This window comes from Ustilago hordei (assembly GCF_900519145.1).
Source record: "Ustilago hordei strain Uho2 genome assembly, contig: UHO2_contig_01, whole genome shotgun sequence".
Taxonomy (NCBI): Eukaryota; Fungi; Basidiomycota; class Ustilaginomycetes; order Ustilaginales; family Ustilaginaceae; genus Ustilago; species Ustilago hordei.
In genome coordinates, this window is record NW_024545270.1 from 869,699 (window position 1) to 894,745 (window position 25,047).

General features: G+C 51.3%; 9 protein-coding genes across 9 annotated transcripts; 3 read left to right on the plus strand and 6 right to left on the minus strand.

Moving 5' to 3' along the window:
• Window positions 1–878: 878 nt before the first annotated feature.
• Window positions 879–1,366, minus strand: UHO2_00270 (uncharacterized protein; the record flags this gene model as incomplete). The annotated part of the gene is made up of 2 exons (XM_041556889.1): window positions 879–1,271; window positions 1,295–1,366. 2 exons carry the CDS (start codon window positions 1,364–1,366, stop codon window positions 879–881), a joined length of 465 nt encoding a protein of 154 aa, XP_041412823.1.
• Window positions 1,367–3,843: 2,477 nt separating this feature from the next.
• On the minus strand, window positions 3,844–4,557 carry UHO2_00271 (uncharacterized protein; the record flags this gene model as incomplete). The annotated part of the gene is made up of 1 exon (XM_041556890.1): window positions 3,844–4,557. The coding sequence occupies one exon, from the start codon at window positions 4,555–4,557 to the stop codon at window positions 3,844–3,846; it is 714 nt and encodes a 237-aa protein (XP_041412824.1).
• Window positions 4,558–7,480: 2,923 nt separating this feature from the next.
• On the minus strand, window positions 7,481–9,493 carry UHO2_00272 (uncharacterized protein; the record flags this gene model as incomplete). The annotated part of the gene is made up of 1 exon (XM_041556891.1): window positions 7,481–9,493. The coding sequence occupies one exon, from the start codon at window positions 9,491–9,493 to the stop codon at window positions 7,481–7,483; it is 2,013 nt and encodes a 670-aa protein (XP_041412825.1).
• A 1,313-nt stretch (window positions 9,494–10,806) lies between these two features.
• On the minus strand, window positions 10,807–11,907 carry UHO2_00273 (uncharacterized protein; the record flags this gene model as incomplete). Its single annotated transcript, XM_041556892.1, has 1 exon — window positions 10,807–11,907. The coding sequence occupies one exon, from the start codon at window positions 11,905–11,907 to the stop codon at window positions 10,807–10,809; it is 1,101 nt and encodes a 366-aa protein (XP_041412826.1).
• A 1,089-nt stretch (window positions 11,908–12,996) lies between these two features.
• UHO2_00274 (uncharacterized protein) lies at window positions 12,997–13,446 on the plus strand (the record flags this gene model as incomplete). Its single annotated transcript, XM_041556893.1, has 1 exon — window positions 12,997–13,446. The coding sequence occupies one exon, from the start codon at window positions 12,997–12,999 to the stop codon at window positions 13,444–13,446; it is 450 nt and encodes a 149-aa protein (XP_041412827.1).
• Window positions 13,447–13,675: 229 nt separating this feature from the next.
• On the minus strand, window positions 13,676–15,145 carry UHO2_00275 (uncharacterized protein; the record flags this gene model as incomplete). The annotated part of the gene is made up of 2 exons (XM_041556894.1): window positions 13,676–13,786; window positions 13,865–15,145. The coding sequence occupies 2 exons, from the start codon at window positions 15,143–15,145 to the stop codon at window positions 13,676–13,678; spliced, it is 1,392 nt and encodes a 463-aa protein (XP_041412828.1).
• Window positions 15,146–17,322: 2,177 nt separating this feature from the next.
• On the plus strand, window positions 17,323–21,054 carry UHO2_00276 (uncharacterized protein; the record flags this gene model as incomplete). Its single annotated transcript, XM_041556895.1, has 1 exon — window positions 17,323–21,054. One exon carries the CDS (start codon window positions 17,323–17,325, stop codon window positions 21,052–21,054), a length of 3,732 nt encoding a protein of 1,243 aa, XP_041412829.1.
• Window positions 21,055–21,167: 113 nt separating this feature from the next.
• Window positions 21,168–23,150, minus strand: UHO2_00277 (uncharacterized protein; the record flags this gene model as incomplete). Its single annotated transcript, XM_041556896.1, has 1 exon — window positions 21,168–23,150. One exon carries the CDS (start codon window positions 23,148–23,150, stop codon window positions 21,168–21,170), a length of 1,983 nt encoding a protein of 660 aa, XP_041412830.1.
• Window positions 23,151–23,464: 314 nt separating this feature from the next.
• On the plus strand, window positions 23,465–24,902 carry UHO2_00278 (putative KAE1 - Putative O-sialo-glycoprotein-endopeptidase A1; the record flags this gene model as incomplete). The annotated part of the gene is made up of 2 exons (XM_041556897.1): window positions 23,465–24,793; window positions 24,891–24,902. 2 exons carry the CDS (start codon window positions 23,465–23,467, stop codon window positions 24,900–24,902), a joined length of 1,341 nt encoding a protein of 446 aa, XP_041412831.1.
• Between the last annotated feature and the right edge of the window lie 145 nt (window positions 24,903–25,047).

Below are 25,047 nucleotides of genomic sequence, written 5' to 3' on the forward strand. Positions count from 1 at the left end.
CAACGAACGCCACCTGCTGTCACTGCACAACTTGATAGTCACCGATACCGAGACAATAGCTGTCACACAGTTTAATAGTCACCGAGTATCTCGACAGACCGACCTGGGTTTCAGGCGCGAGACCCCTGACACAAGTGTCCAGTGTGTCAACTGAATGCTTGAGGTGATCCCTGGACTGCAGTGGATGACTGCCTTCAGTTCTATCTTTATCCAGACCACTGGTTTGCTATGAACCACCTTTGGATATCAGGGAGCAGTGATACAACACATGCACTATAATGGAAGCAATCTACTTGATTGTGACTTTGCTGACTGTAACTAATGTATACTTAAGTGAAGTTATAACTAGTTGTGTATGGTGTAGAGTGGATGAGGATCCACTTGACCACTGATGATGAGGAGGCATGCTTTATATTCATCCTTGCATGGTCACCAGTAACTCTGCTTCAGCTCTCTCTCCAGAGGGTACCTTCTCCATCAAGTACTATGGTAGAGGTCTCTACCAATGCTTCTCCCCCCAGCTGGGCCCTACTCCTCCTGCTCCTGAGACAAGGGGGACCAGCATCATCTCATTGCTGATAGGGGCTGCCCCACTTCATCCTAATGACAATGCACATCCCTCTCCTTCATCTTCCTCCTGACTTTGGCACCCATCTTCCTGTGCTGATCTCATTGTCATGTAAGGCCCCTACCTCATCCAGTGGTGACCTCAACTGTCCTTGTCCCTAATCCCTACTGAAACCATCATACAACCACCCTTGCTACTGATCTCTGCAGAACATGTCATATGATCCTGTTTGCTACAGATCTGGGTGGAATTCATGATACCATCATTGCTTGTGCTGATCTAGGTGAGATCTGTCTTAGAGCTGTGTCTCCTACAGATCTTGGTGAACTCCACCACAAGTCCCACAATTTGCCTGATCCCTCGATTCCCACACTCCCTTCATATGACTTGACAGGTCTTCTTGCTTCCTGCGCATCCAGGCCCATGACATTACCCCCCTCTGGGGCGTTCCTGCAGATTCGCAGCGCTCTGCGATGATCATAGAGATGCCGGGGACTCGCTTAGAAGGCTTGAGGATGAGGGTGGTCCTGGTGATGGTAGCCATGGGGAAAGACCAGAGCAGGATCATGGTGGAGAAGTTGAAGGGAACAATGGCAGCAGTGATGCCAAGACACTCACGACAAGAATAGGTGTCCATGTTCTCCGAGACCTTGATACACTCTTCCATGGGAGTGCTGGTGGTACTGCAAGCAACTTCAATGGCCTGTAGGCCACGAAGGACATCACCTTGGCATCGACAAAGGTCTTGATGGCTCCTCCGATGATCGTTTGGAAACAGGGCTTGCAGGGCTTGTCCATGGTGGCGATGTCAGTGTGGAGGTGGTGATCCATTGTCAGGGGTCACGCGCCTGAAACCTGAGATCTGTGGTAGTACTGATACTATTACTGATTCTGTCGAGTTATGCGACAGTGCTAATGGTATTTCGATTCTTAGTGAAATATGCGACAGAGCTGTATCTGTCACTTTTCTTGTTGGAATCTGTAGTTGTATTGTTGTTATGACAGATTTCGACTGACCACTGTGGACACTCCATCCAGAGGTAGCTTGGCATGATCAAAATACGATATGACTCTAAGTGAACTTGATGTTGACACCAATGGTCTGGTGTGAGTATGGATTGATGACATTGACACAAGTGTCCAGTGTGTCAACTAACACTTGAGGTGATCCCTGGACTGCAGTGGATGACTGCCTTTGGTTCTATCATTATCTGGACTGCAGGTTTACTCTGAACTGCCTTCGGACATCAGTGTGCAGTGATACAACACATGCACTACAATGAGAAGCAATCTATTGATTACTACTTGCTGACTGGAACTAATGTATACTTGTGCTTAAAGTGATAACTAGTTTATATGGTGTGTAGAGTGGATGCAGATCCACTCAACCATTTGTGATGAGAAGGTATGATTATATATCTCTTCGCAGCGTCACCAGCAACACTGCTCCTGCTCTCTCTCTCCAGAGAGTACCCTCTTCGTCGAGTACTGTACAGGGATCTCCAAGGAGGCTCCTCCTCTGTATTGAGCCTTGTCACTCCTGTCTTTCCTGAGCTGTGTTGACTTCATCAACACTGCTCCTCCTCTTCATGTCCCTCTTACCAGTGTCCTTTACACAGCTCTCCTTCCTTTGACTGGTGACAGTTCTCCTTTACTCCTGTTCTGTGGGCCCCTGAGTGGTAACTGACCGCATGTCACTGAGCTCGGTCCCCATCTTGGCAAAACTTGGTCCTCGGCCCAGCAGAGCTTGGTCCTTCTCACATGTGAATCGTCATATGGACATCCTTACTACCAATCTCCATGGAATCTGCCACACAATCTCGCTTGCTGCAGATTCTGGCAGGATTCATGATATCAATGATGCTCATGCCGATTTCGCTGTGATCTGCCATAGAGCTGATTCTACTGCCAATCTCAGTGAACTCTGTTGCAGCTCCTACGATCTACCTGATCCCACGATTCCTGTGCTACCTTCATATGAACTTCGGTCTTTCCTCGTTCTGCGCACCCAGGCCCATGACATCCATCTCGCCGTTGCCATACATCTCATGAGCGCTGCGAAGTGCTTTGCTCGACATGGACTTGCTTGTATCGTACATATCCTCAATGCTTGTATCATACGTATCCTCTATGCAATTATAATCGCTGCTGTTGGGTTTGTCGCTGTCATGGGCCTGGATGCGCAGAAGATAAGAAGATCTGTCAACTCATATGAAGGAAGCGCAGGAATCAAGGAATCAGGCAGATTGTGGGATTTGCAGCAGAATTCATTGAGATCTGTAGTAGGAACAGTTCTATGACAGATCTCATTGAGATCTGCATGAGCAAAGTTGATATCACGAATCCCACCAGAATCTGCAGTAAGCATGATCATATGGCAGATTCTGTGGAGATCAGTGACAAGGATGTTCATATGATGTATTCACATGCAAGGAGGACCAAGCTCTGCCAAGACAGGGACCAAGCTCAGGAACATGCAGCTGGTTACCACTCAGGGGTTCACAAGATAAGAGTCAGGAGAACAGTTGCTGGTAGGAGAGCTGTGTCATGGACACCAGCATACAGGTCATGAGGAGGACAAGCTGTGTCAAAGAGGTGGACATACAGCTCAGCTAAGGACAGAGGGAATGCTACAGGGACTCCTGTAGAGCACTTGACAAAGAGGGTACTCTCTGGAGAGAGAGCTGGAGCAGCATCACAGGCGACACTGCATAAGATGTATAAAAGCATACCTTCTCATCATAGGTGGACGAGTGGATCCTCATCCACTCTACACACCATATCAACTAGTTATACTTCGAGCATAAGTACATATTAGTTCCAGTCAGCATAGTCGCAATCAAGTCGATTGCCTCTCATTGTAGTGCATGTGTTGTATCACTGCTCACTGACATCTGAAGGCAGTTCATAGCAAACCAGTGGTCCAGATTAAGATAGAACTGAAGGCAGTAGTCCACTGCAGTCTGGGGATCACCTCAAGCAATAGTAGACACACTGGACACTCATGTCAGCACCACCAAACAATATACTCACACCAGACCTTGGTGTCATCACAAGTTCACATTGTTATTGATTGTGCCGAGCTACCTCTGGATGGAGTGTCCACAGCAGTCAGTCAAAACCTGCAATAGCATTACTTCAATCACAGATTCAAGTGAGAAAAGTGATAGAGATGGCTCTATCACATATTTCACCAAGAATTGCAATACCACTAGTGTTGTTGCATAACTTGACAGGATTGGTAATAGAATCGACTCTATTACAGATTTCAGGTTTCAGGCACACGACCGCTGACAGTCGCCATCCGTCGTGAGTGCATCCGGTGGCTTGGGGAGAGGTTGCTCATCATCGATCTTGATATTGAAGCTCACATCTATGCTAGTGAGATGGAAGACAGTGGACGATGAGGTGTGGGGTCCACTATGAGCAACCGCAGCATTGACAAAGCTCAGACCAGTGATGGTGAGACCATCACCCGCTGCAGCAGGCACGACATTTCCCCCCTCGGACGATGCTACATCAGAGGCTTCGACCATCTTTGAGTCCTGCATGACATTTCCCCCTTTGGTTGATACCATGTTGAACTCCTGTTCAAGAGCACCAGCTTCCACTTCAAACCACCTTGGAACCTCAATCATGAAGTGGAGGATGCAGGTTGCATCCCTCTCATTGCTGATGAATGAGGTCACAAATGTCCTCATTTGCCACTCGAGCTTGAAGTGGCTATGGAAGGGGCCAAGATCATGCTTTGCATAGAAGAGTGTGGCAACACACTCAATCAAGATGGTGAGGGGTGTCACCACTTGCTTAACATTTGTCCTTCTGATGTATTCAAAGACCAGTCCAACCTTTGGTTCTGTTGGTGTACCATAGGTATTGTCATTGATCAATTGATGATAATGGTTTTGTACTATGTCTGGAAGGCGAGGGAGGAGCTCCTCAATCACCCAGATGAAGTGTTCATATGATGAGTAGTCAGGGTTTGACATGTTGATAGTGAAACCTCTTGTTGATATCAAATCTTGGTAGCATATTGGCTAGTGTTGCTGATAGTGTATTGGCTTGTTGGGCTCATAACCTGTTGGAAACTGGAGTTGTTTCAGTCCCAATACTGGTGATCAGGTAGAGTCTGAGTATGATGTCACTGCTACTAAAAGACAGAAACAAATATACTCAATTGACTAAGTGAACATGGTGAGAGCCTAGTGCTCTCTGCTCATTATATATACAAAAGTGTGGCACATGCTGAATGTGGGAGTCTCTATAGTTAATGACCCAGCCTGACAATGAGTGGGACTTGGTTGTACCTGATCCTTAACAGGATCAGTTATCCCCGATCTCCGATCTCGTCGTCTTTGCGTCACCTCTTAGCGTCGTCACTGGATCGTAATCTTCAACAATATATGCTAGAGATAACGATCCAGCGGAGCACGACCTGATGACTGATTGGGGAGAGTCGATCCGATCGGAGATTGGGTGGGCCCACATGACGAAGATCGAGGACAACAGAGACCCATCTGTTGTCATAGACAGTCATTAGGTGGGATGTTCTCACAGACAACCACAAACCACAATGTATATAGATAGTGAGCAGAGAGCTTGAGGCTACCACTATGTTCTTTCCTTATGTCAATATAGTATAGTGTTTAGCTCAACAAGCTTGAACGCCATACTGTGACTGATATCTCCCGATAAGTGTCGATCAGAGCTCTATTTTCCAGCAATATATGTTAGAAACTGAAGTTGTTTCGGTCTGGATACTGGCGATCGGGGAGAGTCTAAGTATGATGTCACTGCTAGTTTATAGACAGAATAAATATACTCAATTGACTGAGTGAATGTGGTGAGAGCCTAGCACTCTCTGTGAGATATATATACATCTAGACAGTACATGCCAGGTGTGGGTGTATCCTCCTTCATGACAATCCCTGACAATGAGCAGGACCATGTTGTATCTGATCTCTGATGAGATCTGCCCCATCTGATCTTTGACCAGATCGGCTTCGCCCAATCCCTCCTTTATTGCCTCATGTTGTCTCGCATCATCTGTTGGAGATTACGATCAAGCAAGACACTGAAGGATGATGTAAAGTTGATCTGATTGGAGATCAGGCAGAGCTGATCCAAGTAGAGGACAGATCTGATCAGAGATTGAGGATAACTGATCTCACTAGAGATTGGGCACAACAAGGTCCTGCTTGTTGCCATGGTAGATTATGAGATAGGAGTACTCCCACTTATGGCATGTGCTGCTCACATGTATATATATCTCATGGAGAGCACTAGGCTCTTGCCACATTCCTTTAGTCAATTGAGTATATTTGTTCTGTCTATAAACTAGCAGTGACATCATACTTAGACTCTCCCCAATCACCAGTATTGGGACTGAAACAACTTAAGTTTCCAACATCATCATGTTGGATTGCTAATTTTCAACAATATATACAAAGATACAGCACATACCCAGGAATGGGTGCATCCTACCTAATGACGAAATACAACAACGAGTGGGACACAGTTGTACCCGATCCCTCCCTTCTTTCGGCCTTGCTTGATCCCCGATCCCCGATCAGATCTGTTTTGCCCGATTTCCTATCAGATTGGATCTTTGTCATCCTTTAGCATCGGACTGGATCGTAATCTTCAGCAAAACCTTCCATGAACCGAATCTTTTAAATCGGGCCAACGTCCAACCGCGATCTGGCAGCCGGATTTGGTGAAAGCACGTGACCTCTACTCGGAGAATGCAGGCCGTCCCTTCCATCTGATGGTAGCATTTGAGTCCTGTTGCGTCGATAGCCTCTTTTCGTGGAGGAATCTGTGAACCCGGTCGAGCAGCCTCCTTCAGGAGCTCGTTACTTGGCCAGCCTCAGCGAGATTTCCCGGAAACGCTCGACTCGACCGGTTTGGCATTTTTGTGCGCACAGCACATTTAATATGTCTGCACAGAACCGCGTGTCCGTTGGGTCCAGAATCGCAATGATATCGAATTTCGGTCTCACGCCTGATGGAATTTCTGAGTCGAGTAGCATTGCAGCATAAACAGAGGACCCATGTCAGCACACTTTCAGTGGTGCTTTACATCGGCGTGAGTGAGCTTTGTTGGAACCAAGTCTTTGGCCAACTTGGCGTTGTCAGCATGATTAGGGTCGGCTTTCGCAATCACACGTTCCAAAGCATCCAAGCCTCTGTCAACCTGCGACAATTCCGGTCCATACGAGATCCTAATAAACTTCTCGCAAGGACTGTGGATGATGTTCCTTCGTCGTGCTGGGTTGATATCGAAGGCGATGTCGGGAACGACAATGCAAGATTCCTTAAGCAGTTCCTCAAACATAACCAGTCCTGTTGAAGATATCGAGGGGATGAGGGACACCCTGCGTTCGCGGCGCCCTCGTCGGTATCGAATCGCAAAGAGAGCAAGGTTGGAAAGACGACGTCTGAGCAGGAGACTATTCTCGTATCACCTACGCTGCCGGTGATGGCGTCATCACTCGTCGCTCTGCTACGACTCTACCTGGCCATTGGTCTGAACTTCTCGCCAAATGGAGTGAGACAGAAACACTACCTGGAGAGTTCTGGGGCAAAGGTCCACCGTACAAGAAGGAGACAGGAAAAGCAAGGATGAAGCTGGACAGGTACAGGATGAGGTTCGAGGGCGAAGGAATGGTGGAGAGTGCACATAGACATGCGACGTTGTTGAGCGATGTTGATGGTGTCGGGAAGTGTTTGGAGGCTGTCAGAAGGGCTAATCTTATAAGAGGGAGGTTATCTCTGGAGCCGACTGATGCTGCTCGAGCCTGATTGCACGATAAAACTCAATGAGATTGTGTATAAAGTTGCAATTGTCCGTTACTGTGTTGACTGGTACAATCTGAGTAGGTGTGAAGATGCAGCATTTGACCAGCCTGACTACTGACTGTTTCTCGAAGGCAAAGGCGGCGGCGGAGGCGCCAACCTCGCCTTGCTCTTGCTCAAGAACGAAGCACTGGACGGAATCGGCGGTGGCGGTCCTCTCGCGCTTCCTCCGCCAGTCCCATTTCCAATGCCGTTCAACATGCCAGCCGCCAAGTTCTTCCAGCTCGCAGATGGCTCCACTCCCCTTCTCTCACCTGTACTATCGACTAGGTTGCCTGCAGTCAGACCCTGTCTCTCTTCCTCTTCATCGGTGGAGTCATCATTGAATCTACCACCCGTTGCCTGCGGTGACATAGCAGAAGACGCATTACCGAATGGATCTCCTCCATCCGAATATGCAGAAAGACCGGTATGGCTGAGCGAGAGATGAGCTTGATGGGGAGCAGAAGAGGTGCCGAGGAAGCCGCTGTCCATGATGTGTATTTCGCTGCTAAGTTGTGACTCGCCTCGCTCATGGATAGTGTCGTGGACTGAACGACGCTTTGAGGCGTTGAGAAAGTTTTGAGAATCGGGGTCGGGAGAGAAAGGGGATGGCTCATGCCCAGCACTGAACTCTTCATCGTCGGAGTCGTCATCAGCGCAGGAGAGCCTGAAGTTGGGGGAAGCATCGCCGTGTCCGTCAACAGAGCCATCAAGATCGCCGCCTAGATGGACATCATGAGCAGAGACTGGCTGTCGGACATAGTCCCTGACTGGAAGTGCAGGTGGACGCGATCCAGCACCATTGCTCTCGAAGGCCGTCTTCTCTGCCTCATCCATCGACATGAACCCATACTCCTTCTTTGAGCGAGTTTTGAAGTTCCATTTGCTTGGCCCCTCACGTTCCTTCTCCGGACTAGGGGATCCCTCTCCGTTCGCGCCAGTACTACCATTTCCGAACAGGCTCGAACTCTTTGCTCTGCCAAAAGAACCGATACCTGAAGCAACAGAAGCAACAGTGTCACCCGCCCCAGTGAAAGAGGGCATACGCAACCTGCTCTTCTTGTTCTTCTCTTTCTCTCGCTTCGTCTCATCAGTCGGAGAAGAGGGCCGATCGATGTTCGACAGGCTCAGTGAAGACCTAGACCCAAATCGACTCGAAGTTGCTGTCGCGAACTCGCCTGTATCCTTGGCGCTGGAACGACGCGAGATAGATGGACGCAGCTTGGGTGCGCCAGGTCCAGACAGCGACCTTGGTCTAGTGACCGGGGTGTTGGCCCCGGAGTTCGCCCTGGAAGGCGGAGGCTGTCCCCACATTGATTTGACCTGTTCCAAAACAGCTGTAGCTTGAGCAGTATAGTCCACTTGTGCCTGCATGTACGTTGTCAAGCACTGCCAGTCATCATATTCTGCATCCTGAATCGCCTCTGCTCTCGCTTCAACATCAGTGACAGACTCGTCATAAGCTGCTTTGGCGAGACGCAATTCCTCCTCGAGCTCTCGCTTCTCTTTCCTGCTCTTTTGCACTTTACTTTGTGCCGACTCCAACCGGGCAGTGGCGCTGCCAAGCTTCTTGAGCGCAGCAGTGAACGAATCCAGTGCGGCCTTGGAGCGTGCAATCCTGGCAAGGAATATATGCGAAGTATCTTTGGTGAAGGTGGACTGCAAGTAGCCGAGCTTGATGTGCGCTTCACCCAAGAGCCCCAGACAGGATCCATAAGCAGAGCCATCTGGAAAAGCGGTGCTGAAAGAGCTCATCGCCCAGCCCATGGCTTCCACAGGGAGCATCTTTCCCTCTGGCTTGGACGTGACCGTACCGGTGGTGATGGAAGAGGTATCATCGACAGGTAGCGTGGAGGTGTCGAAGGGAACCGGCTTTTTCTTGCCGAGATAGGACCAGTATGCTTCGGTGGAGGTGTAGAGGTTGTCGATACCCTTCTTGCGGAGCTCTACTTCGGAGGCGAGGTCTTGCTTGTCGTTGCTAGAGCTAGAACCCAGCTTGGCGCCGAGGCCAGCTGACCACGAGCGAATCTTGCTCATTGGTGGCCGTTTGGGCGTAGCTGCCTTGCTACCTGAAAGCGAAGGCATGTTGGCAAGAACCTCTGTTCGAACCGAATGAGGAAGAGACTAACCTATGCAGAAGCTCGGACCTCTTTATATCTTATGCAGGTCGACTGTGGTCAGTCTTGTCGAAGCAGCGAGTTTGATTATAGGTATGAGTGATGTTTGATGTTGAACGCAGTCTCGACAGGCCGCCTCGAGTGCGCGCTGAGTATGGTGGTGGTAGGAAGGGAAGCTTGAGGTGGCGAAAAAGTACTCCACGCTAAGCCGCTCTATGATTGGGTCTGGGATGCTCGAATTCGGATGATCCGACAGCGGCGGGATCAGCAGCAGTTGGGTCGTCATAGTCAGGAGGCAAGACTGCGTGAGTGGCGGTCGGCTTGCAAGTGCAATTCACGTAGGAGAACCTCTTTTTGCTGCACGAACGCACGAGATGACTTCCCCGCCTAAATTTGGCCGATTGGCCACTTCGACCCTTTGTTCTTGCTAAGCGAGACGTCTGTCTGTCGTGGCCCTTTTTTTATTTTATTTTTGCAATTCAAAGAATTGTACCCAGCGAGGCTGTGTGTGGCCGCTGTCTTGCAACTCCGCTCGCCCGTTTGCCAGAAAGAGGCAAGACCGCTTTTCTGAACAGTTCGGCTTCACGGATCTGTGTGATCTCCTGAACTCTTGTGGTTTTTGTGCCATAGTTACTTCACTCTCTGGACCACCAAAGCCTCTCTCATGATGCGCAAGAGCCTGTTGAAGGGATCCGACCAGCCAAGTTTCTTTCTCGGATCTGCATGTTGCGATGCCAAAGTCGGCTGATCCGTTGCAATACCTCTGCTAGTCAGCTGGAATCCCACGCCTATCACATCACACACCCTTGTGGCAGTCAACGCCGGGTCTGCTGACGGGCCCGCCATTGTTCGGCTTCATCCGATACTAGCGAAAAGGCTCAAGCGTCGGATGAGCCGATCTTCTTGTTGTGATCAACCCATCTCTGACGAAAGAAGGCTTATCAGGCGACCCAACCGTCTCAATTCAATAAGAGTGTCAATTGGCGCAGGCACGCGAGTGCTTCAAACACTGTTGCTCGGAGGAACACACTTGTGCGTCAAGCCAAGTCTAAATTAGCAGCTGCTTACTAAGCATGGAAGTCCACTCAAGTATTAGTCGGCTCCGAGACTCACTGCAATCGAAAGCTCTTCTTTCGGACTTGCTCACTGTGTGTTTCGTATAGCCTGACACTTATGAGACATCAGTCGTCCAAGCGGATGGAAGGTATGCTACCGCACGAGTTGAATGATTGTCTACTGAACCCTGTCCCCAAACTTACGGAAGGGACTGTACAACGCCAACTACTCGCTGGTGTCCTTGACCTTTTCGTCGCTCTTCGACATCTCCTCAGCAGGATCGGCCAGTGTCGGCTCTGAAGGTTTGCTCGTCTCTGCATCTGTTGTCTTGTTCGCCGTCGCGCTAGGCGTAGTCGTACCGCTGGCGCCCGACCCGGCTCCAGCAAGCTGCCAAGCGGGAATGGTAGGCTTAGGGATGTGAGGTGGGCTAGCGTCTCCTGTGGGCGTACCAATCGTTGGCGAACCATACGATCCAGCGCCGTAACCACCAACACCGTAAGGCCTAGGAGGCGCTAGTGCAGCTCCACCAGTCGCTCCACCTACGGTTCCTCTGGACACCAGCAACGACTTGAGCGACTTGAGTTCCGACTGCAGCTCTGACAACGAGTTGGTCTGTGCTTGCTTCGACTTTTCGAACAGGCCGCCAAGTTCCTTGCGGATGCCGTCCACGTCGTCTCGGATACGGTCCAGTTCTCCATCCCTGCGTTTCTCGTTGTCGCGGACACTCTTGACACAATCTTCGACTTCCTTGATGCTCTTCTCCACTTCTGCCTTTTGCTCGTCCAGACCTTGCTTGACGGCAAGGGTTTGGGCATCAAGCGCTTGGAGCTGGCTGGCAACTTCATCGTACTTTGCGGTAAGAGTCTCAAGATCCGCTTCAAGCACGTTGGCATTAGGTGGTTGGAGGTGTGGCATCAGGTACTTCTTGGCGAGTGAGATGACACCGTAGCCGATAGTACCGGATACGACTGCCATAATGAACCAGTCTCTCCAGTCACGGCCTTGCTGCTGTGTTTGTGCTGCGCCTGCATAGGCTCTGTAGGGTGCTCCGCCGTAGTAGGGCGAGGGTGGTCCGGCAGCGTAAGATGCGTAGCCGGAAGATCCTCCTGCTTGTGACTGACCAGCTTGACGGATGGCCTCGTCGATCTCGTTGGGTCGAAGTCCTTTCGATTCGAGGAAGCTGACTCGCTGCGAAATTGACGAGGATTGCACCTTTGGGTCGGAAAGAAAGCTGACAGCGCTGGCGACCATGTCTTGACGGACAGGTCCGGTGCTGACCTGCTGCTCCTGGTGTGCGCCAACAGCGGAAGTGGATGGGTCCGACATCTTGAATGTATTCCGCGATTCAGACGTCAATGTCTTTCTGCTCGGAAGAGTGCGTAGGTGCTAGACGTGCGATGTAGCCGTGCGGTGTAGCCGTGGTCTCCAGCCAATCTTGAGGAGTGGCGGATCTCGTCCAAACTATTGTGAGAGGGGCGCGCCTCGATTGGGAGAGTGCGAGGCCGAGGATGGATGAGGTGGAGAAGCGACGAACAACAAGATTGTGGGGAAGACTTCACGCTGCGCTTTCAACAGGCTGGCGCGCTCGAATCATCCAGTCGCATCCGGTTCCGCTTCGTCTTTACCGGCTCGCGATTCTCCACTTTATGTTAGAGTCTCGAAAACATCTTTCGAATTGTTTGACTGATTGTCGTGCGAGAACCGCGCGCGTGTCTTTCGTGGCTGCCGCAGGGAACAGCAAAAATGGGCAAGTCTTCTTGGCGGTGCTGTCGATCGCATTTCACCATTCTTCCAATCAGAGGGTCGTCCAATCGCTCATTCTTCTCGTCAACCACAACCCCCTGCATCAAAGTTTTCGTCCCTCGCTACGGTTTAAAAAGGAAGCTACCTGTCCTCCGTCTATTCCCTTCTTCTTTTCTTTTTCTTGCGCCTTGCGCTCTGCTTGAGTGGAGGTTGTCACAATCTTTTACTTGCTCGAGATATCCTACAAAAGTCCGTTGCCGAACCATATAGCTCATTGTACAGTAAGTCCCAATCCTCGCCAACGCAAGTGAGCAAGCAAGCATTAGCAAAGAAGCAAGAGTAAACTGCAGAGCGACAATCGCTCGCGGCGGCAAAGATTACATCATATTCACACTGTTTGAGAACACTCGTCATGATACCTCTCAAACGCTGACAAGTGTGTCGAGGGGGTCTTGGGGTGTTCACTGATTCCTAGACTACAACGGTAGATGAGCCCAACTTCATATCTGCATACATGCATTGCTCTTCTTGCTTTTGCACAATTGCTTGCACTACGCAGAATCGCGTTAGGTACTGGCAACAAGGTACTGGCAACAGTGGACTGACTCGTCTCCCAATCTTTCTGCTTCGCAGTCCATCACCCTGTCCACCTTCACATAACTTTTCGCAAAGATGACAAACGCACCCAACCGATTCGACCTCTTTATTCTCGGTCCAGACGAGAAGCGTGTCGAGATCGTCGAAGACACCAAGATCCCCAACGCTGCCACCTTTTGGTTCAACAAAGAAGATCACACCCTCGGCAACATGTTGCGTCACGCAGTTCTTGCAAATCCTGCAGTGCTGTTTTGCGGATACAAAGTACCACATCCTTTGGAACCAAAAGTGTTTGTCAAGATCCAGACTGACGGATCAATAACACCGACAGACGCACTGAAGCAGGGTTGTCAGAAGTTAATCGCTCAGATCAGCTCACTGAAGGGTGCGTGGAGAACAGAGGTGCAGATGAGTGGTGCAGGGACAGTCGATGTTGGCGGGTTTGGAAGACAAGATCCGTTCAATTCGACTCGTCAAGGTTACGGTACCGGTGCGGATGGGGCTAGTGGATACGTTGACATCTAAGCTTTCATCCGCTCAGCCGCGTTCTCTCTCTTCTCACGCACACTCATTTCGCTTATCGCATCCCTCTCGAGATACCCAAGGCTAGCTTCACCGCTTCCCCGTCTCGCAATTCTCGCACTCATTCGCACTTGTAACACCATCTGTACTTGTACTTCATACAATCTCATCTAAGAACACTAATTTGACATAACTAATCTATTGCATGCTGAACTTGCTTTCGACTGAGCTGTTACAAGCCTCTGACCACGTTGTCCCACCAATCTAGCATCAAGGTGACGGGTCGCTTGGTCACAGCAAGCGTCATATTCTTGGATGCTAGCATGCCATCCCGGTTCATCATCTGGAAAGAGATCAAAGGGAATGAGTCAGTATGTGTATCTTTCAAGAGGATGGTTTGGGTGGTGATGGCAGCACTTACCTCCATCAGCAAAGGCGAAGTGGACAACATCCATGTCATAGTCCAGAGCCATCCCAGCAGGCCTCTGACTTTACGACCTGTGACCTTTTCCCACCCTTGCTCAGCAAAGATAGCAATCGGCTGGATGGCGAAGAAGAGCGAGACATGCGTGACACAGAAGCCAGGTTTCGGTGCTAAATTCACCCTTCCGAACTCATGGACAAAGGACGAGGCGAGGAAAGTGCCCCAGATACCTGCAATGTTAGCCACCCTGCGACCAGCGATAGGCTTCAATGTATCTCGAACAGGCCAGAACCCTAAAGTCATGAATGTGACCCTAAGATACTGATGCCACCGCTTGCCCCAGAGCTGGTGTACGGACGTGGATAGCCATGGTACCTGGACTGCTTGAGGATCCCACCTTGAGGGTAGGTCGTTAAGAAAGCCGATAGAGATGGCTCCGAGGACTGCGTGCATCATAGCCTGAACGCAGATGAAGGACGAAGCGTAGGCCGCACAGATCAGGTAAGGTCCTGCCGCTCCAAAAGAGCCCTTGCGACAGTCCCAGATGCTGCCGCCATATCGTGTATGTGCATGAGGGTTGAAGCGTTGGTCTTCAACGAGAATCAAGATGGCATCGTAGAGGAGGTAGTACACGGGTACTTCAGCGAGGTGGCGAACAATCCAAGACAAGCGCTGCTGGATAGTGACTTGAGGGACAGGCAGGGCTGGTGCGCCTTGTTTGATGCCATACTCCCAGCCAATGCCTCGGAGATTGAGCAGAAGGTCAAGCTCGACAGGCATCTTTGTCCCCGGGAAGAAAGTAGGCAGGTCCGATTCTGCTTTCGCCTTGCCCTTGCTGAGCTGGCGATTGTGTAGACGGTTCTTAGTTCCGTTAGTAGTGCTGGGAGCGACTTTGAGGCGAGGAGGCTGCAGGGTCAAGCCCCAACCGAGTGACCAGATGATAATGCAGAAGGCACCGCAACCAAGGGTGATGTTGACATGCTGGCCACGACCGTCGAGCTGACCTTGGCCAGTCAGCTTGTAGTAGTAGGCGAAGGTCGATCTCAGGGAGAGCAGAACAACGATCGGGATGAGTGAGGCTCTCAGAAGCAAGGTCGTCTTCGGATCGTAACGTATGAGCAGATGAATCTGAAGGAGGATGAAGGGCATGGGCGCGGCAATGATCCAAGAGTTGGTGTGGTCATAGGGCATCTTGTCGTAAAAGTCCGGAATCGCCCATTTGTGGAGGCTGTGGAGTGTGGAGCTCCATGAGTCAGTGCGTGTCAGAGCCGAAATCATTGCTACGATGACGAGCCCGAGCGACAAGGACTTGTTGAGCGAGGCAGACGATGGGGGGATAGTCGAAAGGGACACGAACGGGACAGCTGGCCCGAAAGTGCTTCGGGGGAACCTTCTTGTACTTTTCAGAGCTGACCCTGGGAAGCCCGACTGAGCCTTGTGTAAGCTTGGCCGAAACAGGTCCCGGCGGCGCCTCACGAATCTGTTGAAGGGAAGAGCGGACACTGTGTGATGCAGGTGGATGGGTTAGACGACCAGTGGCGACCTTAGGCTAAGTTCGTGCGGAAGCTCAGGCCGTTCGGTTGTGTGAACGGCTCGTAGCGCGAATGGGGATAAAAGCCGATGTGGGACCGATGACGGATTTGAGCGAGGTCGTCCAGGTCAACCCATCGCGGGAAGAAAGGTGAGCTCCAAAATGCTGTTACACACTCATGGAAAGAACGTTGCCGCCTTTTGTCTGCCGTTAGCCTTTATAGTATGTTCGGATCTGCAAACGAAGCTGCAGCTCGACATATAGCCTTGCAGAACAAGATATTTCCGTGAATTCGGCCTGATACGGAATCGTAGCAGGCTGGACCAATGCCACGAAATGGTTAAGCGACGATGTTCGTTCCTGTCAAGGTAAAGACGGAAGCTGAGCTTGAGTGACGGTGTTTGGCTGCGGTCGAAAGGAGCAAGACTAATAAAGAGTGAGGAGAACGGGTCCCGATGATCGACAATCGGTGAGAGACGGAGTGGCACATGTCGAATGTGGGTGCATCCTACTTAATGACGAGGTCTGTCTGACAACGAGGGGGACTGTGTTGTACCCGATCCCTGGTAGAATCGGCTCTATCAGATCTCTGATCAGATCGTCCTTCGCCCGATCTTATTTGTATCTGCTTACGTCAACCAACATCATCATATTGGATCGTTGTCTACAGTAAAGACACGTGCAAAAGCAGGCGCGGTAGATCAAAGTCCGCCGAATGGAAACCCGCTTTCTGAGGAATCAAGGGTCCTCCTCTTGACGAGGTCGAAGCGTGCGAGATGGACGCCATCAAGGAGATGAGTTCTTTCTTATACAGCAGGCTCGACTGATTGTCGCACTCTTCAGCCGTCATAGAGACGACACCGAGATCGGCTGTGTGATGACAGTGAGGGCCATGGTTGCTTGATCCGCCAAGGTTGACGGGCTAGAGCGCTATCGTATCGATATGAAGCTGAGTTCTCCAGAAAGCGCAGCAAGATTCGCCGATGCGCCACTCTGCTATCGGGCTCTGCCGTTTTGCGGGTGTGCGCCCGGTTTGTTAGATTCGCGTCATCTTCGCACTTTTTATCTATTTATTTATTTATTTATTTATTTATTTATTTATTTATTTATTTATTTATTTGTTTATTTGTTTATTTGTTTGTTACGAATCGTCACAAAATGAGGCGTTGGGCGTCGCCGAGATTTGACACGATTGCCGCTACAGAGAAGCGAACCCGACTGTTTTCTTTTTTTCTTTTTCTTTTTTTCTTTTTTCTTTTTTCTTTTCTTGTTTCTACAGAAGCCTTTCTTTAAGGAGGAGGCGAGCAAAGGAGCAAGTCAAGAAGGCAGGCTAAATCGAGCGCGTCTTTAGAGTTGGCTGTTTGCTTCACACAGTGTGCTTGGCTTGGCTAAAAACATGTGTGTCTGTGTGTCTGTGTGTCTGTGTGTGTGTGTGTGTGCCATGGTAGAATGGTATAGATCTTCTGATGTCGCCTCTTGATGGCTCGATGAAAGCTATGTGGTTCGATTGTTCGTACCCTGCAACACCCACCATCAGCGGTGTCTTCGAGCGTTGTGCCGTGGCTCATCTCGCTACCACTTACCCATCAAAGCATCAGCGTCGCGACAAGAGTAGAGAGGCCTCTCACCAACAACGCTTCGACACACCTGCTACGTCGTTCTATCGACAGCAACAAGCTCCGTGCCAAATGCGGTCTCATCCCTCTTCGTAGCATCCACCATTCGCGCAAGGCGCAACCTTCTCTGCCTCTCATAGCAGCGGAGCGAGATCCTCGGAATTGGCCGCTACAACCTTGCACGGCATCCTAGGTAGCAGTGACCGACCCTGCATCGAAGCTTGGACGTCCATTCGAACCCCCGGTTTCCCATCTTTAGAGTTTGACTTCGAACCATTGCAGCACGAGAGGCGCAGCTTATCATCACTATGCAGTCACAAGCCCGACAGACGCCGCCCTCGAACCAGAGCGCTTCTCCAATCACTCTCGCTCCTTCCGCCATCACCACAGGCAACAAGACAGAGCCACCACCGCAGTCTTCACAAGATGCAGCAGCGCAGTACTTTTTAGCAGCTCAGCAGCCTTTCGACACTGCCAGTCACTCTCCTTTGTCAGCTTCCGCTTCCGCAGATCAACCAGGCTCTGGCTACCAATCAAGCAGTGCACAATCAGCAGCCGGTGATCTGATGCCAGATGGCGGCCCACCATCGACTTCGACTGCTGCTTTGCGCCGACCCTCTTCCCTCGGTCCCAAAGCATCCGAAGGACATCGAACTCAGAAACACAGATGGTCTGCCGAAGAGACACAGGCACTCGTTGATGGATGCAACAAGCATGGCGTCGGAAACTGGAAGAAGATTCTCTCAGATCCAGAGCTTTCTGCTCTCTTCTCCGACCGAACAGCGGGAGACCTCAAAGACCGATTCCGAACGTACTTCCCCGACGCCTACCATGAGATGTATCCAAATGCTAAAACGCATCTCAGCAAAGCAGTCAGAGGTCGAGATGCTGAAGGCAAAAGCATCTTTGAAAAGGGAAAAACAAAGGAGCGTCGTCCATTCACAGCTGAGGAGGATGCCGCTCTCCGCGCAGGCTACCAACAATACGGCTCTCACTGGGCATTGATAGCCAAGAACCCCATCTTCAACGGTCAAAGACGTGCTATCGATCTGCGTGATCGTTTCCGTAACGCTTTCCCAGAAGACTACGAGCGAGCCGGTTTCAAGCCACGACCGTCTAAGGCCAAGAAGGATCGTGGACCCAGCGCAGCCAAACCTGGTGAAGGTCGTGCTAGTCGAGCAAGCCTGCTGGCAGGCACACTCTCAGATCACAGTTTGTCAGAGGGGGCTTGGCGTGGCCCAGAGTATTCTCTCAGCGATACCACCAGCGACGGTCATCTCACAGATCACGGCAACCTCACCGACTACAGCTACTTTACTGATCAAGACAACCTCACCGACCATGGTAGTCTCACAGATGGAGGTCCCGAGCAGATCTTCTCTGGCCCATCCAGCGGCGCCAGCAGTGCTCTTGGTCATTCAAACTCTCTCAATGGTGGCACGTTGCCACGTCAAATATCAGCGCGGATGGCACAAAGCGAGCAGAGAAGCTTTGGTCAAGTCTTTACCATGCAGCAACAACAGCAACAATCGAGGCCGCCTTTCATGTCATCCAACACGGCACCACTGCCTGGTGCAGGTTTGCCGCTTCGTGAATCTGACATGGTGACAGGTCAATCGATACACAGTCTCTTCGAACAGCTCCAACAGGCAAGTCTCGAAGCTCCTGGCACCACCTCGAAGACAAGCAGCATCCGCGAGCGAGCCACTCCTCCAAGTGCAAGTGAAAGCGACCTTGCAAATCAACAGCAACTCCAGCACATGCATCACCAGCGCTTGTCTGCCCATGGCAAAGCTGCTTCTGCAGATGATGCTCGTCGACAAGCTGGAAAGCAAGCTAGTCATGACGGAGTCAGCCACAAGCGGAGGAGTCATGTCACGCGTACAGGGAAGAACTCGGCTCTCGAACGCTTGCCTTCTGTTCACGGTCATCTACATCATATGCACGGTCATGGTCATGGAAATGGTCATGGAAATGGTCACGCTCACCTGGCTGCTCAGCAAAGCGCCCATTCGGGGCCTCACTCTCAGTCTTCCAGCCAACGTCAATCCCCTGCAGGTGGCGCGATGCCTATCCAAGCAGATGCTCGACTCTCGCCCTTGAGTCACACCGAGCCTGCTCCCCCCGATGTGCTGGCATGGTTGAATCCCAATGGTCATCCGATGCTGCCTGTTGCCTCTCTGATGGACGTGGATGACCAACGAGCCATAGCTCAAGGATTATCTTCCTGGTCGGCGTACAGCTCAAGTGCGAGCGATATTTCTGGCACCAGCTTGGATGCCTCCGCTTGCGGCAGCTTCCTCGGCCACCAGGCCCCTCCCTTTGGTGCCGGCCTGCAGTTCCCGGGTCAGTCAGGTCTGATCTCTCCACCTTCGGGCTCGTCAGGCATGATGGTCCCCGGAATGGGTGCAGCCTCAGACTCGTCAGCATCATCAGCCGCAGGCTCACGCAGGTCTTCAGCCGCCTTCGATGCATTCGCACAGCAACAGCAGCAGCAGCAACAACAACAACAACAACAACAACAACAACAACAACAACAACAGCAGCAGCAGCAACAACAACAACAACAACAACAACAACAACAACAACAACAACAGCAGCAGCAGCAACAGCAACTGCCGCAGGCGATCAACAAGTCATTCGAAAATCAGCAGCCAGACATGCGTGGCAGCTTCATGGTCAATCAGATGCAAAACTTCATGAATCCGCTCTCATCCCCTGCTGGTGATGCGGCGCAATGGAACATGGATTGGGACCTAGGCAGTATCTCGGACTCGGGCTTGCAGACAGAGGATGTCAACGAGCTCCTCGCTTCCTTACCACTGTCTCACCGTTCTTGGGCCGGTGACCTCCACCATGGAGCCACATCAACTGGCGCGGGCGATTCCTTCACGCAACAGATATTGTCATCCCAGGCTAGCACTCGTAAGCAGCCCGAAGCTTCCGCCGACTTGTCGAGTATGCAGTTCATGGGCCAAGGTCAGACACCAGATGAAGCCATGCTCCGCCAGATCAATGTGCTTGGCAATCCAATGCAACAGCAACAACAGCAGCAGCAGCAATCACAGATCACAGCAAGTCAAATTGCCAATCCGTCCGGCAATGAGGGCGGTGTATCGTTTGCCACAGTGACATACGGCGACCCGTTGGTGCGCGAAGACCGAGAAGGCTCACCCGATTCACTCGAATTGCAGCGAGAGCAGACCTTCACAGCCAAGGACGTTGGTACTCACTTCGTTCGCGACGAGCGCAAAGACGAAGAGGAGTCTGACGACGATCAACGACGACGCTCTACCGACACACTCCGTCATGCCGATGGTGCGCTTGAGGCCGCACTTGAGTCGGTCGAAGACACACGTGCGCTTGCGTTTGCACAGCAGTTCCAACGCGACGCAAACTCGGACGAGGAGGACTCTGATGAAGAGGCAGACGAAGATGGATACGAGGAGGACTCTGATGAAGAAGCAGACGAAGATGGATACGAGGAGGACGAAGAAGATGACAACGAGCCAGAGCACGAGCCAGAATACAACTTTCAACAGGTTCTCGATGATTTGCAGGCGTCCGAGGGCGGCGGCATCTCAAGTAACTTTTTCGACGGGCCCTTCGGCGATAGCATCACTGCGACCCCAGGCGCCCCCAACCAGCAGCTAGGTGGTATCGACGGCAACGATCTGTCCCTATACCGCGACATGGGCCGATCGCCGGCGTCGCAGCAACGTCAGCAGGACTTGTCTTCGCAAACTCAGTCATCATATGGCGGATCGCCGGCAGCAGCTGCTGCATCGATGAACCAGATGTGGAATGCTGGTCAGCCGCTCAATCGGCTTCCGCAGCTATACATGGAAGGCTCAGATGCAGGAGGTAGCAGCGTTCAGATGAACGCGGGATGGACTTCGAGTCCCACTGGCGCTAGTCCGAGGTATGCGATCTCTCCGGCTGTAAGCAATGGCGGTGGCGGTGCTGCTAGACAGGGTGGCGGTGGTGGAAGCGGAAGCGGAAATGGTAGCCCGAGTCAAGGTGGCGGTTATACTCAATAATGTCACATCTTCTCAGAGTAGAAGCTGGATTATCATAACGAGGGAGTGGATAGCAACGTGGATTCGCATTACACTCCAACTATCAAGTGATGCGCGAAAGAAAGTGTGTGAAGCTAATCTTCGAGGAGGAACTCGTTGATCTGAGCTTTCATTTCTGACTGTTTGAGCGGCTGAGGTGTTTCGTGGGTTCCACATCCTTGTTTGTGGCCACTGGAACCGTTTGCTGCGTCCATATCATCGTCGTCAGTTCTCTCCCCATCCACGTGAGCCTCTACGCCATTGGTGTCCGCCTGCGTAGTGGCTCGCAGGATATGATCCAACACATACGCCGGAAGCAACGCAATCCCCGCATCAGGCGGAGAAAGAACTAACAAACAAGCATAGCACAGATGATCAGCCAATTCCAACCATCCTTTCTCCTTGCCTTCCTCTGCTGTGTGCTTCTGCTGACTCGGTGCCGTCTCCGCAAGGCTCGAGATGGTAATGTCCCTCTTCCAGTGTCTCGCATGCGGATGTTGGGAGGGCATCCCACAAAGCGCACAGCCGGAGGACGTGGACCAGTTAAAACAAGATGCACTTGTTTGGGCCAACTTGATTCCCCTCGATCCAATGCGTGGTTCTGAGGGATCTGAAAGCGTCATTCCCGCCATCCCTGTTGTTGGTGGGATTTGGGCACGGGATCGTAGCGAGACACTAGGTCCCACTTGTTGGAAGCTGCTTGTTGAGTTTGCCACTCCTTCCTCGCCTTGCGCGGTAGAAGTAGGCTGGTTGAGTACGAGCTTGCTTCCCGTCTTTCCGATGGTTGTTACTGTGCTTGGTACGCCCTTTTCGAGGTTCAGAATAAACGTCTCTGTCAGCTTTGCAATTGAGCTTTTATCCATGGCAGGAACATTGCTATTCGTGTTCGAACAAATGTCGTTAGTGGACACCGTAGATAGTACGACATGCTGTTCCGGGAAAAGAGGCTCGAGTCCGAGTGCAGAGGTATAGAATAGGATTTCCTGCATCAGGTGGCCTTTGAGTGGTCGAACGACGAGCAAATCGTCGATCCAGACTGCATCGCTTCCCTGTACCGGCAACTTATGACCTGCCCCTTTAGCGAGATCTTCGATCAGACGAATAGAGATTCGAGTCGCAGAATCACCAAGCAGGAGAGCAGAGCAGTCGTATTCGGATGCAGTGCTTCGCAGGAGAGTGGCGATGAGGATTCGATGCAGGTCTTCTACTCTTGTTCTTGCCGATGAGGCACCGGTGCGAGGTGTAGAGGTTGGGTGGAGGGAGGCGAACAGATCTTTGATTGCCTGGGTTGGGTTCGAGACGGAAGTTGAAGTAGATGCGAGATGTTGAGTATCGCTATCGTGAAGTCTCCAGGCGACTCCCTGAGCTGAAGAGGAAGTGGTGCGGTATATGTCTTCAATCTTCAACGGCACGAAATGCAAATCTGGGCAGTTTTCCTCCTCAACCATCTTCCGCACCTCTTCTGTCTGGTCCACCCCATCAGGAATTAGCGCGCTGTCATCAATGAAGAAGACGTAGATCTTTCCTACTTCATTGAACCTCCCTGTTGGACCAGCACTATTCTTTCGTTCGGATGAAGCGGAGTCTATTGGTGTAGGATCAGCCTTGTCCCCTCTCCCCTTCTTACGTCTAGCAGTACGATCAACAACAGTCTCCGGTCGGAAATACTGCACAGCTGACCTCAGTAGCGCTCTTGAGCTCGAACCACCACTGAAAGCAACAGCAATGCTAGCTGAGACGTTGACTTCTGCATTTCCTCCACCATTGTTGATTTGGTTCCCTGTCTTGCTGCCTTCTCCGTTCACGGTGGGAGCAGTGGTGGATGTGGAGGCTGCAGGGCGGTCAGACAAGACTGCAGCTTTAGCAGCGGCGACGTATTTCGCGAGGCCAGCTCCTCGTGCGTATTCGAGACCGGACTTGGCTTTTTGGTAGAAGACGGCGAGAGCGCAGGACTGGCAGTAGATGGAATCACGGAAGATGGAGATTGCGGGGTTCATTCTACATTTAACACAGATGGTGGAGGTGGCTGTGTCCGGCAGTGCGGTCGTATTTGGGCCGTCTGGTTGTGGGCACGGCATAGTGAACGGGCCGAAGTGAGGGTGGTATAGATGTGTAGATGTAGGCAAGGTAAGGTAAAGTGAAGAGGAGAGGTAGAGTGGTTGAATCTTCTCGAGTTGAAGTTAAGGGTTGCCTTGCCGCCACAGCCAGAATCAAGGGTGTCGTACTACATTGAGAATTACAGTATACTTCTGAGCTCAGAAAAATTTGGGTCGGAGTTCGGGAATCGGAGACAAAGGCTTCAGGTCAAGAAAGTTGCTTTGAGATGGCACCTCTCTCTACCACCTCCTCTAATCATTCAACCACACTGTCTTCTCAGCCGAGTACCGACAACATGCCGTCACGAAAAAGAGTACGCAAGCCAGACCCTTTGCCCTACCCAACTCGTCCTTACCTGGCTCTCGGCCTCGAAGGAAGCGCCAACAAGCTCGGAGCAGGCATCGTTCTCCACAAACCCTTCGACCCTTCCGCTCCATCCTCGTCCTCTTCGTCCGCGTCCTCCTCCATCTCCTCTCGCTCAGTCGGCCAAGTCGAGATACTTTCCAATGTGCGACATACCTATGTCACGCCTCCTGGCTCAGGCTTCCAACCGAGCGACACAGCCAAACACCACAAAGAATGGATCATCCGTGTCATCTCTGAAGCCGTCCGTCGATCCGGTATTGCCTCCCTCGCTGAAGTTGATTGCATCTGCTACACCAAAGGTCCCGGCATGGGTGCGCCCCTGCAAAGTGTTGCTATTGTAGCACGCACTTTGGCACTAATGTACAAGAAACCACTCGTTGGAGTCAATCACTGTGTCGGACACATCGAGATGGGAAGGACCATCACTGGCGCACACAATCCCGTCGTGCTCTATGTCTCGGGAGGCAACACGCAGGTGATCGCTTACTCGGCACAAAAGTACAGGATCTTCGGAGAGACATTGGATATTGCAGTAGGAAACTGTTTGGATCGATTCGCGAGGGTGATTGGGCTAAGTAACGATCCAAGTCCAGGACAGAACATCGAAAAGGAAGCGAGAAAGGGGACAAAGCTCGTACCGCTGCCATACACAACCAAGGGCATGGATGTGAGCTTAGCCGGTATCCTTAGCTCCACAGAGGCGTATACGAGAGACAAGCGATTTAAATCCAACCCAAAGATCGATTATAGCAATGCAGCTGTCGGCAGCCTCGCCAACGGGGAAGTGTGGACTGGTGAAGGTGGCGGGAAGCATATCGTCAACATGGACGCCTCCGTCACAGAACAAACACCAGCACCAGTCAAAGCTGTGGACGCAGACGTCGACGTCTCGCAATCCGGCCCCTCGCAGCTCGACTCTTCCATCGACATCATCACCCCCGCCGACCTCTGTTTCTCTCTTCAAGAACACATTTTCTCCATGCTTGTCGAGATTACTGAACGCGCTATGGCTCATATCGGCTCAAAAGAGGTACTGATTGTCGGCGGTGTGGGAAGTAACCAGAGACTGCAACAGATGATGGGACTGATGGCGAGCGAGAGGGGAGGAAGTGTGTTTGCGACGGATGAAAGGTTCTGTATTGACAATGGGATCATGATCGCTCATGCAGGACTGTTGAGCCATAGGATGGGGATCGATACGAGTTTGGAGAAGAGTACGGTGACACAGAGGTTTAGGACTGATACGCCTGATGTTGCTGTAAGTACCAAGCCTGTTTGGAATGTGCTTCATTGGGTTCGAATAGAGATACTGACATTAAACTACCTTGCCTCTTCCTTGATTTTATGGTATACAGTGGCGAGCTTGATTGCGTTCATAAGCAAATGCAACATGATCCGATCAGACACAGCATCGCATGAGTCAGGAAGACCTTTGTATGTGAGCTCCGTGAGCGTTTGAAGATGTTGAGGTGTGCTTCAGAACCTTACCTTTGTCATCGAGACAGAGGTTGA